Genomic DNA, 19,618 nt, shown 5'->3' on the forward strand with positions numbered 1-19,618 from the left:
CTTGAACACATGACTAGCTAGGGAGAAGTATAAAATAATGCTTGAGTGTGCCAGGGTATAATCAGGAAGGCCAAAGTGCAATTGGAGTCACAGCTAGCAAGGGATGTGATGGGTAACAGAAAGGATTTCCACAGATACGTTAGCAACAAGGCGGCCAGAGAAACTGTGGGATCCGTAATGAACAGGGAATGCAGCTAGTGACAGTTAATGTGGAAAAAGCTGAAGTACACAATATTTTTTTCATTAGTCTTCACAGACAAGGTCCTAGACTGCTGCACTAGGTAGCACAGTATGGGAAGGAGGTGAGCAGCCCTCAGAGATGAAAGAATAGGTTAAGGAGGGCTATTAAGAAAAACTGGGCATGCACAAGTTCATAGAGCTAGACATAATGCATCCAAGGGTGTTGAGAGTGTTGGCTGATGTGATGGTAGAACCATTGGTCATTATCTTTGAAAACTCATGGTGATCAGGAGAGGTCCCAGTTGATGGAAAAAAAGTAAATGTAGCACCCATTTTTTAAAACGGGAAGAAGGAAAATATGAGGAACTAGAACTGGTCAGCTGCAACTATTTCACTAAGAGGGTGGGATGATGCACTGGAACAGGTTACCAAGGGAGGTGCTGGAAATTCCATCTCTGGAGGTTTTTTAAGTCCGAAATCTTTGTTCAACCTTGTAAAAAATGAAATCTTTGTCAAAAAAGAAAACGTGACGAAGCCCAGGCTGGGATGATTTAGTTGAGATTGCTCCTGCTTTGAGCAGGGGGTTGGACTAGGTGACCTTGTGAGGTTTCTTCCAAGCCTAATCTTCTCTTATTCTAATTATTATCATTCATTTGTTTGTAAATACTTGAATACTTGGAACCTTCTTTTTTTAACATTTAAACTATGCTCTAAGAAACTGAAACACAAAACAAGAATTTCTAAAGTTTCATATATTTTCCCCTTTATGAACAGCAAGTATAAGATGCTAGTCACTAAAGTGCACATATGGGAATTTAGTGAGGTCTAACGATGGATAAGTCTCCCACATTTTTAATTGATGATAATGCAGAATGCTAATATTACTGTCAACATCTCTTTAGTTAAACACAAACAGTGAAGTACTTCACATCCCAAACACATCCTATTTTAAAACCATCATCATGTAGCTAGAAAATTTAAGCCCAGCAAATAATTGCAGGTGTAGTCAGGTGGTTAGTTAATGACTGAAATGTGCAGGCACATATGAAGAATTGCACCTACAATTATTTGTCTCGGAAGTTGTGAGCATATTTGTAAGCCTAGGCCAAATCTCTTTTGCTCGAAAGCTAATCAAAGGCGTTGTCTTTAGTCTTTGTTTTAGGCAATGCTGCAAGAGCCATCCAGTTAGCAGAAGGGACACAAATTAAGTAACAATCTTATTATCTCAAACCATGTGGGCACCCTCAACACTTAACTTTAACTAAAATGAAGTCAATATAGGGGAAAAAAATCAGTGTTTGCCAAATGGAGATGGAAATTATTAGGAAAAGAAGCTTCTTGTTCAAATAGATATTACAACCGAGAATAAAAAAGAAAAATGAAAACATACTTGCCAATGCACCTTGACATAGTTTATAAAAGAATTATTAAATGAATTTGCTTTTGAATGAGTTTCATTGCAGGAAGAAAAAACTGGAAAGAGAGTCCTGCAAATAATTTTAAAAAGGAATTGAAAAGCACATGTTACTTACCCATTCTGTATAGCAGCTGTTGGATCATAGGTCAAAGCCATGCCAGCCTGCACATAGTTAGGGGGGAAAAACAGATTTTTACTCTAGCTGTAGTCAAAATGACATTAAACACTCTCTTACAATTCCATTTAATGTGCATTCAGTTTTGATGTACATTGACTTGGGTCCACAAAAGAAGCTAAAATATCTCGAAGTGGTTTGGAAATTCCTGTTACCTTCCTTGCTAGAGATATCCCTAATCCATTGATTGGGCTACTATTTTTGCTATTCTCTCCCTAACTATTCTAGGCCAAATCATGTTCTTAATTACACCAGTATAAATCAATAGCCAAACTTTGATCAATGGAGTTACTCCAAACAGACTCAGACTGGGTATGAAAGAATTAAGTTTAGAAAAAAACTACATTTTCTTTCAAAGACTACACCTTCTAAAATCAGATCACTGTATGATTTCTCTGTACAGTCAGCAGCAGTTGTAGTTTATTGCCTGAGACAAATAATATTGACTCACAGTCAAACAGAAAAGCAAAGTCACATAAAAATGTGCTGATCTCTTTATAAAGCAATTTTAAAATATTTTTAGGTAACTGGTTATATAAAGAATGTGTTAATGGCTGCCTTTCCACTGTCGATCACTGGGACAAATCCAGACGCTCATTACTACAGTATCAGATGGTGATCTGTGTGGAACTAACTGGCAATGTCAAAGCAGCTGCTAGTTAAGAACTGTCCACATTACCAATAGCAAACATGTTGGCAGGCTCAGCAGAAAACCAGGGTTGGGATAGAGATGGACAATGAACTATCCCCTCCCCCCACTCCTCCAGGTGATATTTTTTGTCAGGGTTGAGGCAGACTCGCAAGATAGTTTAGAAAACACAATCTCCTTACGGTCCCGCGATGCCAATTTAACTCTCCAGGGCTAAAAAACCTCCATACCTTTTATGACCGTTATGTTCACTTAGATTTTTCTTTAAACAGAGGACATTCGTTTTAAAAAAGTTTGTGTTTTAAAGTCCTGCCCAGAGACGTGAGACTGCTCTATCATAGGAGAGGAAGATGATAAAGGAGAGGGGGGAGATGTTCCTCACATTCAGCTGCCCAGCAGATCTTTTTTCAAAGAATTCCAGATTCTACATTGTTAATAGGGCAAATGGCATAGCCAGGTCTTACTATTACAAGTAGAAATCCCTGTTACTATCTGAGCTCCTGCCCCATCCCACATGGCTCTCCACAGGGATAGGGAAGGGGGATGGTACACATCAGTCTACAATGTTACCGGCTGTGTTTTCAGAAGCAGAAAAGCATTTATTTTAAAACAACAGCTTTGAATTCTGAGCATCACACAATTGTGCTAAGATGGCATCCAGAGTTATAATCGGACTGTGATGTTGGGGCAAGGTTTTGTTTTGTTCTGTTTGTTGAAAATGTTGCTGTTTTATTGAGATATTTACAAAGATATGTGGGAGCTGTCCTAGAAGACCAATTCCATGAATATATGGCTAGAATTTTTAAATACATGTGATGTTTATTTTTCTCACTTGAGTCATAGCAAAAAATGGTTAAAGAATACCTTCAAACTTAATTTAAAAATGAACCATAGTTTGGTTGAGTCCTACCACTGAAAAATTCAGTCTAAACAATGGAAATAGCCTAGAACATAGGGTTGCCAGATGGTTTAACCAAAAATACCGAACATTCTCCCCCGCCGCCCCCCCCCCAAAAAAAAACACTGGGGAAAAATTCCGTTGAGGGGGAAAAAAGAGGGCGAGACCAAAGTTGTTGAGGAAAAAAAAAAGGACCCCAAGAGTTATTAAGCAAATAAATAAATAAATACATAAATAAAACAGCATTAAAACAGCATGACCCCTTTAAGTGTGTGCTGAGTCAGAATAGGAATAGGAAGAGGAGAGGTTGAGCACTAAGATCCAGGGAAAGCCTTGCTTCCCCTTGCTCAGGTCTATTGGCTTTTTGCTGGTGGCCATCTTGTTTTCTTAGTCAAGCCAGAAGGGAGCTTCCCTGTGGAACCAGGTAAGCAGAGTGTCCAGGGGCGGGAGTCCGCGGGCCTGGTATAGGACCGGGGGCCGGGTCCTATTGCTGAGTGTGTTGTAGGGTTGCCAGGTGTCTGGTATTTTCGCCTCCTGGCAGGGAAACTCCCCCCCAGAAAATACTAGACATTGTAGGTGTCCGGTATTTTCTGCATTTTTTTTAATGGACAGGAGGCGAAAATACTGGACTGTCCGAGTCAATACCGGACACCTAGAAACCCTACTAGAACATTGTGAACATACACACCCACAAACGTGTTCATCTGTCTGTCTTGAATATAAAAAAAATACTTATTTGGAATCCCTAAATATGTAAATCTAAAGAAAATATATGGCAGTAAAGGCATAAGAGATGTTTTGCCACACTTTTAGTATAGTACGCTTAACTCACTCATTTCTTCTCCATTCCTCAAAGGTTACACCATACTATGCCTTTCTCTGTTCTGGTTATAGTTTGGGATAGTCATTACCCGGACGTGAAAGTTTTCACAGGAACTTGTATACCAAATGTATTTTGCCTATGATACACTGTAAATACTTTTTTTTATAGGTTTTAGATTTGTTATTGGCACTGTTTTAAATATCCCTTTACTAATAAAAACAACTTAATTAGCATGTACAAGTCTTGGAGGGACAGAAAAACTAGTTCTAACAAAGTTTTACAATCTCTAAAAATAACTTAGGAGGTTTTCTATAAATCATTCTATTTAAAAACTTTTAATATTCCACACCATCCTTGGTCAAGGCTGCAAACAAATGCTACAAAGGAGGGATCTAAAATGATAAGGCACTGGTTGTTGAATTTGATGGTCATGAGATATGCACCTTAAAACTATCTCTGGATCAGAAATTAATTCTGTGCCTCCAATGCCCTGGATCAGTAGCAATTTGGAAATAAAATTCCAGTAAGGGAAAAGTGGAACGGCGAAAACACAAACATGAGTAAATAAAAGTTTTCTTCTATGTATGTATGGCACATTTTCTCCTACGTATATATGGCACAGTCTCAGAAGTTACTGATGTTAGAAAGCATCTCAGTTGGGATGGACTGGTACACAGAGTGCACCTGAGAGGCAAAAAAGCACATGTATTTTATAGCTACAGGCAGTGCACCCTGTGAGCTATGTGCATGTGTGGTAGATCAGAGGAGATATTCAAATGCCACTCAGCTGATTAGCAGAGTGCCCAAAGCTAGGATTTTTGTTTCTACTGCTGCTGCACATTTACACATGCCTTGGTGTACATTAAAAAATTTCCACACATGGATGCAAAGGATTAAAGGGAACATTGGTTACAGGTATTTTCCCCATGGATATTTATACACATTTTTATGAGCTAGATGTTCAGTTTATGCAAACAGGTATAACTATGGATTGATCTCTAGGTACAAACATCCACCCATCCCACCACACAGAGACACTCCCTTGCATATAAGTTAACACTACAATATTCCTAGCTTTTACGTGCATTATAGATAAAGAATATTGTAAACATTATCTGGTTGGAAAAGCAAAAATGTAAAAAGCCAGAATCTGATTCTCCAAGCTGAATAGTACAGGGCATATTTGTGCATCAGAATGAGACCCAAAATTTGTAAATGATGATACATTTTACTATTACATTTGCCGCTACGTGAAAGCTTTGTATGAGAGAGACAAGACAAATACATGTTGCAGTGACATATTTTGCATAGCAATACACCTAGCACACTATTTCTAACGTTCCACGCCTCCTAACACTTACAACGAGCTGCCATTTCAAAGAGCTGCAAAATGGGGAATTGTTTACTTCTTTCCCTGCAAATTGTGTAATTCTTCCCTATAAAATTGCACTGGCCTGAGGCCCAAGAGAAGCCAATATTTATCCTGCACCAGTGACAGGTTTACTGTCTAGTTTCATGACTCATCAGGGCTAGAAACTGATGAGTAACTTCAGCCTCTGTGAAAACTATCCATCGTTTTTTCTCCATAATACAATCAGCAGAATTTTGAGAACACCAAATGAATTATATAAGCGATAGCATGAGACTTCTATCTAATGCTGAAGCACATTACTGGAAGGATGTTCTCGAGAACAAAGAGCTAAAGGCCAAATAATTCATGCCTCAATATTTTCCTGTTCCTCACCTGTGTGATGTAGTGAAAACTGCCTTCCAAGTTTTTTTCATCCATTACTGTTACAGGGGAAAGTGTCTCTTTCAGTCTATTAGCAGTGGCACTGATGATGAAATACTAGCTGAAACCCAGACAGTTATTTGTCAGCTGGGCTTTTTTTGGTTATTGAAGATTTGAATCTCAGATTTTCCAAACCAGAGAGGCCTGATGGTGGGACCAGGCTTTCCTGGTTTTTGATCTTCTTGGTGACTGTATTTTGGGGCATCCCAGAATTTCAATACCTAACCAGGTCAAAAATTAAATTAAAATCAAAGGGTAGCATTGGCTATTATGATTGTTAATAATAACAAACAAACAACTTCTTGGATGATTAGAGAATTAGCAGGCTTAGGATATCAAACTCCATAGAAGTGAAAGCAGATTCACTCATGGGAAAGAGATTTTTTAAGACTGTTCAAATGTCTGTCTGTCTGTTTTCCTTAACAGCTTTTGAATTCAAACGCCTCAGGAGCAGTTGGAAGAAAGGCTATTTTGTTAAAGATTCAACAACCCCTCCTTTTCACTTCAGGCCTAAGAGAGTTCCCAACCCACATTGCTAGTTCTTCCAGTGAAGATCTCCATTGAAACAGAGGACACAAGTCTTAACATTTACAATGTAAAAATCAGGGGAAAATAATAAAAACAAGCTAATAGTTCACTACATGTAGTAATTTTGCAGATGACTAATTGTGTAGACGACTAAAACATCCTGTTGTGATTGTTATTCTGTTCTCCTCTTGCCCATTTATTGTCTGTCTCACCCACTTTGTCACATCTTGTCTCTTTTGGATTTCAAGTTCTTTGGGCTTTTCTTTTATATTTACACAGTAGTATGCTGGAACACTGAGTAATTGTTCTTGGTGCTACCACACTACAAATAAATAGCAATAACATTAAAACCTTTTAGGTCTGCTGTACATATTGTAGCAAAGCTAAAAGAGCATAAATCATTTATTAAATCATTAGTTCATCTTTATTTTTGTGTGTGTGTGGTTGATACTGAGGTAGTCCCCAAATAAATATTCTTTCTACCACATGCTTAGCTGTCACAGGAGAATTTGAAAAATTTAAAAAAGTGACTGTTTGTTAAACCCCTGGCATAATGAACATCCGGCTGTATGAAAACTAACTAGTTTTGACCCATGGATATTAATCAATAAAATATTCACTCTAATTTTCATTGTCTTCACTCTCATTTTAAGTACACTGTAATGTGAAGTTTCAAAGGCATGCAAGAAAATAGGTATTTGAAAAATTTTGGAGGTTTTCAAAAGAATGACATTTTCAATATTTTGATAATGTAATTTTCTAATTACTGATGCCAGGAGATGCCATCAGTTACAAAGTGACTACCCCCATCTAACTCTGCATGTGCAAATCTATAGTGACATCTATATGTTTTATATGCAAACAAACTTTGGGTGGAGAGTGCTTCCTCATACTCTCTCTGTATATTTTATAAATACCCAGATGCCCTGTGCCTCACCAGATCTGGATTCTTCACTTCCCTTGACACCATCTCTCTGCCATTGGCATTGGCCCACTGGGTTCTCAAAAGGGCAGCTACTCTGGGCCAGTGATTCTCAACCAAAGGTACAGGTAATCCTGGAGGTAATCAGAGGTCTTCCAGGGGGTACATCAATTCATCTAGACATTTGCCTATTTTTGGAACAGGCTACATAAAAAACACTAGTGAAGTTAATACAAACTAAAATTTCATACAGACAATGACTTGTTTATACTGCTCTGTATAGTATGCACTGAAGGGTAAGGACAATACTTATATTCCAACCGATTGATTTAATAATTATATGGTAAAAATGAGAAAATCAGCAAGTTTTCAGTCCTAGCGTGCTGTGACACTGTTGTATTTTTATGTATGATTTTGTATAGGGATGTAAGAGACTAGTCGACTATCCAATAAGCAAAAGCTTATAAGATATTTGAGGAACTAGTTGACTAGTGGCTCCCCCCCGCCTTCCTGCCTCTATCACCCCCTTGCTTAAAAGCCAGTTGCCCACAGCACCGTATCCATGGGGAGCAGGAGAGCAGTGGGGACCAAGCACAAGCTGGGAATCAGCTGATTCCTGGCTCACGCCTAGTCCCAGTCGTGCCTGTGCTTTTAAAATGGATTAAGAGCTAACGGACTCTTCAACCCTTTAAAAGGCTAAAGTGCAGCAGGAGGGACACAGTGCAAGCCAAGACAGCTGATTCCCAGCTTGTACAGGATCCCCACTGCTGCACACCAGGCTCTTAATCCATTTAAAAGGCATAGCCACAGTGGGATTAACTCCCTGGTTGGGAGCTAACCCCACTGTGGCTCCCTGCTTATCTACTAATCGACCACTACATGGAAAATCCATCGACTAGTTGATTAAACTAAATTTAACATCCTTAATTTTGCAAGCAAATAGTTTTTAAGTGAGGTGAACCTTGGGGATAGGCGAGACAAATCAGACCCCTGAAAAGGACACAGTGGTCTTGAAAAGCTGAGAGCCACAACTCTTGGTATCCCACATCTTAAAGTGGGAATCCATACTGCAGAGTTAGGTCTGTGGAAAAATAGTACAGCCGGGGTTGTTTTAATTTCTGTGGGGAATATTTGAGGAACCAGTTCACTGAGAGTACCTCCCTCTTCTAGAACGTTCTTTTCTCCACTCAGAACCCGGTCCACCAGTTTCTTCACAAGAAGGATGTGATCTGCATTTGTGGGGGCCTGGCTGGGCCTTTTTTAAATACAGTTTAGTAAATACATTTCTGCTACTACAATTGTCATATTTTTCCTAGAGTGTTTTTGTACCTGCTCTTGATATCTGGCAGGCCTAAAAGCCACAAGGATTCTTCTTGACTTGACTGCAAATTCTCTAACGGAAAACTCTTTTCAAGAAGGAAAAGAGGGTGTGTGTGTGTGTGTGTGTGTGGGTATGTGTGGTGGGGAGGAGGACCAACAATTCAAATGAGATTTGTTTAAAATACTATTTTAATAAAATAAGCTTATTTGGCAGGGAAGTTAACTTGGCAGTGTTCCTTCTTTGGATTATTTAAAGCAGTTTTGTCTGAAAAGTTTCACATTCTTAGAAATACTCCCAAATTCAGAAAAGAAATGGTTTAAAAATAAAATAAAAATAAAGTGTAGATGTGATAAGTTTTAAATATACAGTGGTATACAAAAGAAACAGGACATTTCCCAGTGATGCATGCTGGAGACACTCATTTTAATACACGTGTGCTCCCTGTGCGGCTTCAAATATCGTGAAGAACTTGTTGGCATATGCCAGAGGTGAAAATATCTTATTTTAAAATCAAATTAGCAGAAGAGGAAAAGTGAATTTCATAGGGCTCAGAAGTTCACTGGAGAATCCTAGCTGAACAATCTGAAACTTTACTGGGCCTTCAAAAACAAGACTGCAAATCTAAATAGAAAGCTAAATAGCTTGTCTTGTGGTATTTGGCACTTTCTTTTGCATTTAGCCAGCATCAGAAAATGCAGAGATCAACACAAATGAAAAATAAGGATCATGTCATACCTCTCAGAGGGTATGTCTACACTACCCCGCTAGTTCGAACTAGCGGGATAATGTAGGCATACCGCACTTGCAAATGAAGCCCAGGATTTGAATTTCCCCGGGCTTCATTTGCATAAGCGGGGAGCCGCCTTTTTTAAAACCCCGCTGGTTCGAACCCCATGCAGCGTGGCTACACGGGGCACGAACTAGGTAGTTCGAACTAGGCTTCCTAGTTCGAACTACCGTTACTCCTTGTGAAATGCCCTATGTCTCAGGCTGCTTGTCTGAGATCCAAGGGGTTTTTAAGAAATTTGCAGGACTTGAGGGCTAGACCTCTCACTTTTTTTGAATGGGGCAAACTCTTCCCTAGTAAAAGAATTTAGGAGAAACCCCACAAGGGGAGACCCGTGCAGAGTTTTCCTGCCCCCACGAGAGACACCCATGGCTTTTTCTATAGGAAGGCAATCTGAGGCCCAAACAACAAGACTGAACAAACTTTTGATTTGAATTTTGAAGAAAGTTTTAGGTCAGTTCTCCTTTTATCCAAAAAAATCTATTTATTTGAAATCCGTCTTAAAGGTTTTTATAGACCTGAATCCAATGGCAGTGAATTCATATGTGGTGAGATTTTCGAAAGGACTTATGTGGACTAGGATCACAACTCCCAGTAACACTAAATGGGCACCCAAATCATTTACAAAATCATCACCTCTGATGCCTGCCTCTTGTGTTCCTCTGGAAGATTTAAAACACGACTATGTAGATTTTAACTCATTAAGTCAGATATATGTTTTCCCCTTGCCTGCTGATGCTGTGCATTCCATGTCCTCTCCTTAGAGCTACAATTTCTCTTTTTATTACTCTTACTGAAAAATGCATACAAAATAGTCCTAATGCCTAACACACATGCTCTCTAAAATATAAGAAATGTCTTTTGAGCAGATGGGCTGCATATGTGTATAGCATTATGTGTCTAGTCAGGTCTGGAAATTATCTCCCACAGAGGAGAATTTTTTAAATAAGAATTGTCTGGAAATAAAATGCATCATTCCTACACACTTAGGGTATGTCTACACAGCAAAGTTTTTTCGAAATAACAGCTGTTATTTCAAAATAACTTTACCAGCATCTATACAGCCAAACCGCTATTTTGAAATTAATTTGTAATAGCAGAGCGCTTATTTCGAATTTGGTAAACCTCATTCCACGAGGAATAACATTAAATAGCTATTTCGAAATAAGTGCTGTGTAGACACTTTATCGAAATAGGGGGCCTCCAGCCTTCCCAGGGTGCCTGGTGGCCACTCCAGCTTCAACCAAGAACACTCCTCTTGCTCCTCCCTCCCCAGAGCCCTTAAAGGGGTTGACTCCGTCCACAGTGCCTGTGCCAGCTTCATGCCTGCCAGCCCAGAGCCAGCAGTCACTGCCCCTGACCCAGTGGCCCCAAAACATGAGCCAGCAAGCCACTGGCAGCCAGCCCTCTACCGCTCCCCAGGAGCAGTCTGCCAGCTCACAGGAGTCTGCCAGGGCTCGGAGAACAAACTGAGACTAGAGAAGGTCTAACTATATGGTGCAATTCAATGGCCACCAGGAGCTGAAAGTGCAGCTGGGATCAGTGGGGCACAGGGAAGTCCTGAATTACCTCCTCCTTTTCCATAAAAGAAAGCTACAGATCTGAGCCCAGAATGGACAGAGAGATAACAATGCAGTGATTTCTTCTTCTTAACTAAATCTCCTGCATTTTTTCCCGACATCAAAGTATTGTGCACAGCTGTCTGTTTCTAACTTTGCATACTCAAAGTTGAGGCCTCTGACAAAAGTGCTGGTATCATTTCTCTGGAGTCTGCTCTCCTAAACAATATCCCTCATCTGCATTCAGTGTTAATGATAATCAGCCCTCAGAAATTTCAGAGATGCAGTTCACATAAGCACCAAGCTTTCAAACATTTATTTGAATTGTAGCCAAATATATTGTGGGCTGGAAGTCAAATCTCACAAGATGTGGCCAGGTTGGAAATATCAAGTGAGTATCTCTGGGATGATATTTCACTACTTTGGTTCTTTAGTGCAACCAAGAAAAGCAGAAGTGCGGGAGAGATTTTAATATCCCACCCCTCATCCAAAGTAGGACACCGGTTCCCTGGATAATTATTCCTTACTATTCCCTGCCCCTTTTGCTTAAACAAATGATAGTTGTAACAAATTCGATTCCAAAAGATATTCAATTTGAGGCCCATAGCATGTAAAACAATTGACCAATGCGTCTTGCTTGCAGGCACAGTTTAAAGAGTTAGAAAAATTCCATTACATTTCAAACAATCACATTAACTGCACAAAAGGATTTTCCTTAGCAGCTGTGGAAAATGTATGAATACGTCAAAGATATATAATAAATGGCTGACTTCCACTAAAAGATTAAAAGCATTATTGTCTCAGTTACTTCAGCTGGCAGCTCCCAAAAAAGATATTAAACTGTTACCAAAAGTCATTAACATTTTCAGAGGACATGTCTATCTGGAAATATTCTTGTCTTCATTTCTTTGTCGTCTTTCCAGGTTTGTTTCAAATATATATTTTGAATAATCCTAACTTTGTATTTTGAAAGTTGTACTGGAGAATAGTAGTAAAAACTATTGTCTTTGAATATTTTTTTGAAGCTAAAGATGATTAACATATTACGTAAATCCTATTTATATAACATTTCCCTTAACTTGCCCCATTGTTTCTAACTATTCCCGCACATGCAGATGTATCATCCACTTAGCTGAAGTAGGAATAATGGCAGCAAGTTAATTTTCACTTTATTTTCTCTTGCTGCTTATTGTCTGGAGCTCACGGAAGCGTAGCAAAGTTGACACGATAAGTTGAAATGGCATCTATTGCACAAATAAGGATGAAGGCTGTTTAAAATACAAATGATTTATCTCAATATTTCTCAAAGTGGCTATTTTGAGAAAGCTGCTAACGGGCCACTCCATTTTGTTTATCTAAAGACTTCATAGTCCTGAAGCTCCACGGCTCCCATTTGCAGTTTCTAGCCATGGAGAGTTGTGGGAAGCAAATTGGAGCCAATGGGAGCCATGAGGCTCCGTGGCTACAAAGCCTTTAAATAAACCGAGTGGAGTGGCCCATTTTCAACCTTCTTAAACTTTGAGAAACACTAGTCTAATAGAAATAATGTCTATCATATAAACCAGTCTTTAGAGACTTTTAAGGGATGGTCAAAACCTAGGTGGGTACACTGTATTCTGTAGCTTCTCAACACAATAAACCATAAAGTCTCCAAAGGAGACATCTCAGTTTATTGGATCAGTGGCATAACAGACTATAATGTTCCTTTTCAGGCTATTTCAGTCTGTCATGTCAATGTGCCTGCCAGGCTGGTGCTCTAACCCTGGAAGCTAAAAATACTTTGGAGGAATTTTTGTTGGATCAATATCCAGTAACTGTCCTGCAAAAGTGAGCAACTCATATGCTTTCAATAAGCCTTTTTTTGTTTGTTTGTTTTAGGAGCTCACTTATGGTGCTTCATGGTCTGAACTTCTGGACTAGTGGTCTGCAAAGTATCAACTAATCAACTAACCAAAGTATCAAAGTATCAACTAACCAATTCAAGCTGCAGTCTGGCTAGAACTCAACAACCTATCTGAAATCACCTTTGGAAGTTACAAATGGCCTATCTCTCTCTTTCTGTCTCTCTCTCTCTCTTTTTTGTAAATTTAAAATGTGAACCTCTAAAAAGGCTTGAACTCATGTATGCCACATCTCAGCATGGAGTAAAACTTTTTAGTATCCCTATAATACAGAAAAGAAAGATTTTAGGCATGGAAATACGACAAGAACTTCACTCTAGTAGCCATACCAATACCTAAGATTGTTCTACAACCAAATTTACTTCAGTGTTTCAAATGGCTTCATCTCATAACATTCAAGAGGAATAAACAAACACTTGAAGGATCAAACAAATGCCATTCTTACTTGGTACATACCTATACTTTCTTTGGTATATGTACATGGAAAAGGAGTTCCAGTTTATTGAACATTTACAGGGAAGCCACTGTTATAATGGAAACTAGTAATTTTCCTTACTATTCCTTACAATTGAACAAAGGTCCCAAACTCAGATCTGCTATGAATGATTGGAACCTTCTTTCACTGGATATGATTTGAATGAAAGTGTATTTTTTTAATTTGTATAAGCAATACTCCATCCATGCCTGACTTTAAAAAAAGCACCATGAAGACTGGTAACAACTCTGCCACTGGGTGTTATTTTTTAAATATATATCATAATGTAAGAAGTTGTCATTGCATTGCTAACTTCAGTTGTACAGTGCTAGCCACTACTGTTGGTGCATCTGTAAATATCCACTGACTTCAAACCTAGGAACAGAAAGCAAACTGCATGGCAACACTGAGGTCAATTACACCTCTCCATTCTGCAACTTGACATGTTAACATAAAACACTCACTCTGTTTCCCTCTTTGATAACATTTTGTTGTGCATGGAACCTCATTTTAAGCCAGACCCTTAGATCCTGAAGGTGTCTCCTCCCCAACAGCTGAATGATGACTCTTGAGCATCACTCACCTCTCCATCTCTTGGCCACGGCCTTCCATTCTGTGTGTATTTGCTTTGATTCTGTCGCTTCTTTTGCCCTCCATCAGCAAATTTGCACAGCAAAGGCTCAGTGGGGGCTGCAAAAGACAAGAAAACACAGTCTATATTAGCAACCTCCCCAAAAAAGTGATTATACTAGCAACAGTAATGCTTTGTATATGGATCTTTTGAAGTAAAATCTTGCCTTCTGCAGATATTTTTTCCTCTTTTAGCCTTGGCTCCACTGGCAGCTGTTCTTACTAACTAAGCTTAAAAAAAATACTGGCAGACCTTAAAAGACTATAACAATATTGTTGAGAAAATAATCAGCCTACACAGAATGTTGAGTTGCTATAGTGGAATAGTAGAGTCAGGCATTTATTCCAGATATGTTAGACACGTATTCATGACCAGCATTTGTGTGAGGATAAACACGGTTTTATTAAAACATCTCTCTGTTTTTATTATAGAAACTCTGCAAGAATCTTTTTTGGAAATATGTGTTTTCATGATTTCTGCATTTTTCAGCATCCACGCCTTAAAAATCTGCATAAATAAAACAAAGACAATAAAAGATGACTTTTGCTAAACACAATCCAGTTACCTTTGTTTTCCTATTAAGTCCTTCCAGTTTAAGAGGGGTGGCAGCTGGCATGCCTCCTTACCTCCCTGACTGAGATCTGTTCTCTGAAGGCTACGTCTAAACTACAAAGACTTTTCAAAAGAGGATCCTTCAAAAATGAAAGTAGTCTGAATGTGGTTTTTTTTTCCGGAAAAAACCCCCAACCCTTTTTCGAAAAAAAAATGCTCTTCCTAAAGAACGGTTTAAGCAGTTTTTCGAAAAAGGTTTAGACATAGCCCGAGAATACAACAATCAGCAAGTCAAGTGGACTCCTGAACTATGACTGCTCAAAAAGCTACAGACCAGAAACTGAAACTCCTAATAGAATCTCCTGTGAAGAATTAACACGCACAACATAGGTACACCTGGAAGGGAACTTAGTGTCTTGGTATCATCTTGCAACTATCCAGCTTTAGATATAGGCTTTTCAACATTATTCAGCCAATGCCACAAACCCATTTTCTGTCTGGAATTTAGCCCTTCTCTTTCTCCTTTCTGTTAAGAGGCTCAAACCTTAATCATTTTAGTAGTGCAACTATTAGGCTGCTTCTCCTCTCTCTCTCTCTGCCCAGAAATGATCATCCATGCAAACTGATACACACATCAATATTTGTGCCAAACCTCAAAAGATACTTCTCATCTGAATCTTCTAGGAACTGTCTGATCATTTGGGTCCTCGAATTTGGAATATAAAACTGATGAGAAATGAGCTTCTTGCAAGGCTTCCAATATTTCCTGATCCTGATAGGGTGGAAAGCCCATAAAAATAGACACTCGTATAGGATTTAAACACACACACACACACACACACACACACACACACACACACACACACACACACACACACACACACACACACACACGAGGGAGGAGAGATTAACCAATTTGTTTTGTAAAAATATTATTTATTTTAAGTTTCAAGGAAATTCCTATAATACTTGAACAGCTCCTCCGCTCCTCGCTTAGTAAAAGGTAGATCAAAATAGCTCACACATATAAATCACCAGTTCAAACTGTCCTCATTTTTAAACTGTAACAAAGCAACAGGATACGCATACGCTGCCCCATCAGAAGTGTGCTGTTTCAATGGAATAGGATCCGTCTGGCTACATCTGAAGCTTGAATTGCTTTTATTTTCTTTCAAGTGCCTATTGCACTGGGGCAGTAATTTCCAGGATGACTAGAAATTGAACTGCAGGAAACAATCTTAGTATTGGCAGGAAGATGGACTGGATGACCTAAGAAGCCTTTTCGCACCTCTGACTCCTATTATTGTATCAGGTTTCAGTACAGGCAATGCTCAGCCAGCCATTTTAAATTTAAAATAATGAAAGTTTAAAAGCCTCAAGGTGGCTGTGGGGATTCTCCCTGCTGATGGCTAGCTTCCAACGGCCTGATTACCCCTCACTTACACTGATCTATCTCCAACAATTTCAGGGCAGTCCCTCATAATATGCTCTGGTGTAACGGAGAGGAGAATGCTAAGATAGCATTGGAGAAAGATCTATTGGAATCACTTCTGAAGCTACAAAAGCATTTTAAGATCTGTATCACTAGAAAAAAAACACATCAAATTCATGTGTTGTGTACATACATACACCATAATAACGTGCTACCTACACATGTGGCATCAGCACATGCCCATTATAACTTGGGATAAAAAGGTGGGAGATTACAGCTCCTTTTCTGTATACTAGCAAACCACAAATGGGGAAGCTGTTGCAATTTCTGGATTTCCAGATAACATGGATGCTGTTTTACAACCTGTTGTTTGATAGTATGGACCTGCCAAAAGCTGGCTTAGATGGGAGTGGCACAGATCACTGAGTGATATTTCAAAACAACCCCATCCTTGTCTAGAAAAAGAAATGCACAGACTTGACTAGAGGGACACAGGGACAGGCGGAGCATGATCCTCAAACAGAAATCTAACTATGAAGGTTAAATCCTCTTTAGCAAATTAGAGGGAGGTATGACAAAGAGGCTAACTTAGGCAAACACATTCCAAGCATTGATCATAGACTCACAGAACTGGAAGGGACGTCAAGAGGTCATCAAGTCTAGTCCCCTGCAACATATGGACTGAAAGCCTAGTTTTGGCAGGAAGGGAGAGTCTGATTTTTCTAGGACACAACCCATTTACACTACCTTACATCCAGCAGTAACCAAATCCATTTACCAGACTATACTGGCATATGTTGTACACTAAAAGTGCTATCTGGCACTTTAGCAACCTGAACTCTCATCCTGAACATCTGATCTGTCCAATAATCTTCAGTCTAGTGACTGGGACTAGTATACTGCCCAGAAGGTTATGCAATTGCACATTTGGCACCCAACTTTAATGCAAGAAAGGCAGAAAAAAGCAAGAAAGCTTGTATCAGGGATTTATTTAAAAGAATAGCGTCCAGGGACAAAGATAGTAGGCATCATGCATCAATCCATACATAATATGCCATGAAGAGATTTCTATGGTCACAAGTGGTTAAGGGTTTTACATCTCACCCAAAAGAGCTCCTCCAACAGCATATAGTAGCCATAGTACCTTGATGGGACTAATTCATGGAGCCAAGTGCCAACTCTATAATTATAACAGCAATTCCTGCAGCACTTTGGGATTCCTTGAAGAGCTCCCATCCAACAGTTGGCCAGGCCCAATCCCGTGTAAATTTCAGAGATCTGATAGGAACTCAGCATCTGAAATGCTCCGAATTATTCAGGAGAGGAAAGCAGATGGTGTGATCTTGCTAGCCAATGGAGGGACGGGTGTTAAAGCAGCATGACAAATGGAAAGGATGTGTAATGCAAACAGGCAATATTTTGAAGAGTCTATGAAAGGCTCCATTATTCGTGTTAGATCCTAGCTGAAAGAGGAAAACAGCCACCTGGACAGAGTAGGCATCACCATGATAAACAAAAGGGGAATATTCAGCCAAATCTAGCTCTTACGTTACACAGCTCAGCTCAACCAGGGAAAAGTGTGCAAGTCCTGAACACAGACATTTCCAAGTAAGGCTACACACTGGTCTGGCATATATATTCACAATGCACAGATGTGTTTGTTTCCACAAACTCAGATAATATTTTCTTACTTGAACAGGGAAGCACTGCCAAAGAGACAGAGAGAGATCATTTAGTTGCAATCAGAGAATGGAATTGAAGACAGTTTCCGAATAACAAAAAAGTAGCACCAGGAAGTGAGATCCACATCTCCCAAGTGCTAGTCAGTGTCATTTTAGGGATAAAAAGTTGATACAGGCCAGTCTTTCTTATTCTTCTGGGATTCATCACAATCCACATAGATTACAAGCTGGTTCTGTTGACAGAGGCGACCTACTGCCATATAACAATCCGCATTTAGAACTGCTCAAAAAAGGTGCTGCAGGTATTTTAGTTAAAAACAGGTTTTCTGCTTTTTCTTGGAAAATAGTTTCAACCAAAAAATTCCAAACAGCTGACAGCCATAGAGTAACTTCTACAAGGGACAGTGTAATTAGCTATGTAAGTATTCAGTGTAATGAAACTGCATTATCTGACTTAACCACAGTTCTATTTACTTATAGGTGTAATTGAGTGAAATTCTCTGGCCCGTGTTATGCTAGTCAGACTAGATAATCTAATAATTGCTTGCAGCCTTAAAACTTACACTTATTATTTGCTGGACAAATGTAAGGTACAGTGTAAGAATATGATAGGTGTGAATTTTTAAGAGACATTTGGTGAAATCTGGGGAGATGTCTAGAAAAGAAGTAACAGTCTAGAAAAAAATAGCAATTTTGCAAAAATTGGGTAGAGAATCTCATTGTTTTTTCCCAAATCCCTTTTGCATGCAGGCACACTGATACACCTCTCTGAGATGTATGGTATTTGCCAGGCATGTGCTGAATCTTCTTCTGATTTTAAAATATTCAGGAGTTATGACGAAAAAAAGAGGTTTTGCTCCATAAAAGCTAATGTTGCCAAGTGCTAACAGCTGCAGGACAAATTTCCTGCTCTCATGATGAGCCCTGATCTTTGGTTCCAGTGGTGGTGAGTTAACAAACGTGCTCTCGCTGTATGTTCTGGTGTGGCCATGAAAAGAAAGGAGAGAGTTTTTATTTGTCCCATTACCACTGCATGCATTAAAAGTTGCAGAATCTGGTGCTCAAGAGGAAGAAAATGATTGTATATAGGCAGGGAAGGGCCAAAAATGAGACAAATGTCATTATACTGTGGAAGAGGGAAATCCAGAGCTTGGAAGAGCAGGCTGTATGGAGAGGGCAGGTGCTGGACAGGTAGTCCTAGAATGGGGACTCTCATTTACTTGGATCTCACGGACACAGACCTTGATGAATGAGATCAACCGTCTCACAAGATAGAAATGCACAAACTTGCTGCACGTAGGTGAGACAGAAGGAAAGGGAGTGCTGTTCTCTGAAAGGTACAGCAATGTATCAGGAAGCACAAGAATATGTTTCTCTCATCTTATAATGCTGCTACCCCAGCCACTGAGATGCCCACCTCCCTCCTGCACTCAGCTCCATCAGGTGCTTTGAGAGGAAGGGTGTCCAGTTTTTGCTGAATCAGAGCGATAGTCAAAATATTCTATTTTAATGCAAGCTCTCTTAAGAAATACATACATAACAATATGGCATGTGAGAAAGAAAATATCTGCTATTACACCATTTCATTTCAGCCATTTCGAAGTAAAATGCTTTTCAAAGGGTTCCATGAGACGTCACTGGTGCTTTAAAGATAACAAAATCAACTTTAGAAATGGAAAAAACAATCTCTGTCAGGTATTGTGGTTATTAGTTAAAGTAAGTAACTGTTTAAAAACCATCCAAAACATACTAACAATATGTGAAAAGTATCAAAGGTAGAAGGGAATGTATCTGATGTGAAAAAAACCCTATATTTTACCTCATTGGGTAGAGCGTGGGAATCTTTTAAAAATATTTCTGTTCTTTTTGTTTTCTCTTGCTGGACATTTCTGAA

General features: G+C 39.2%; 1 protein-coding gene across 8 annotated transcripts in view; it reads right to left on the reverse strand.

Annotated features, from left to right (window-relative positions):
- The window catches only part of RBMS3 (RNA binding motif single stranded interacting protein 3), a 989,419-nt gene that overhangs the window by 95,880 nt on the left and 873,921 nt on the right, over positions 1-19,618 (reverse strand). For all 8 annotated transcript variants that reach the window (XM_075921983.2, XM_075921984.2, XM_075921980.2 and 5 more), the window contains 2 exons: positions 14,011-14,117; positions 1,713-1,759 (listed from right to left, as the gene is read on the reverse strand). In XM_075921983.2, coding sequence (XP_075778098.1) covers positions 1,713-1,759; positions 14,011-14,117 — 154 coding nt within the window. The remainder of the gene's footprint in view (positions 1-1,712; positions 1,760-14,010; positions 14,118-19,618) is intronic.

The sequence above is a fragment of the Pelodiscus sinensis genome, chromosome 2, assembly GCF_052426305.1.
Source record: "Pelodiscus sinensis isolate ZL-2025 chromosome 2, ASM5242630v1, whole genome shotgun sequence".
NCBI lineage: Eukaryota > Metazoa > Chordata > Testudines > Trionychidae > Pelodiscus > Pelodiscus sinensis.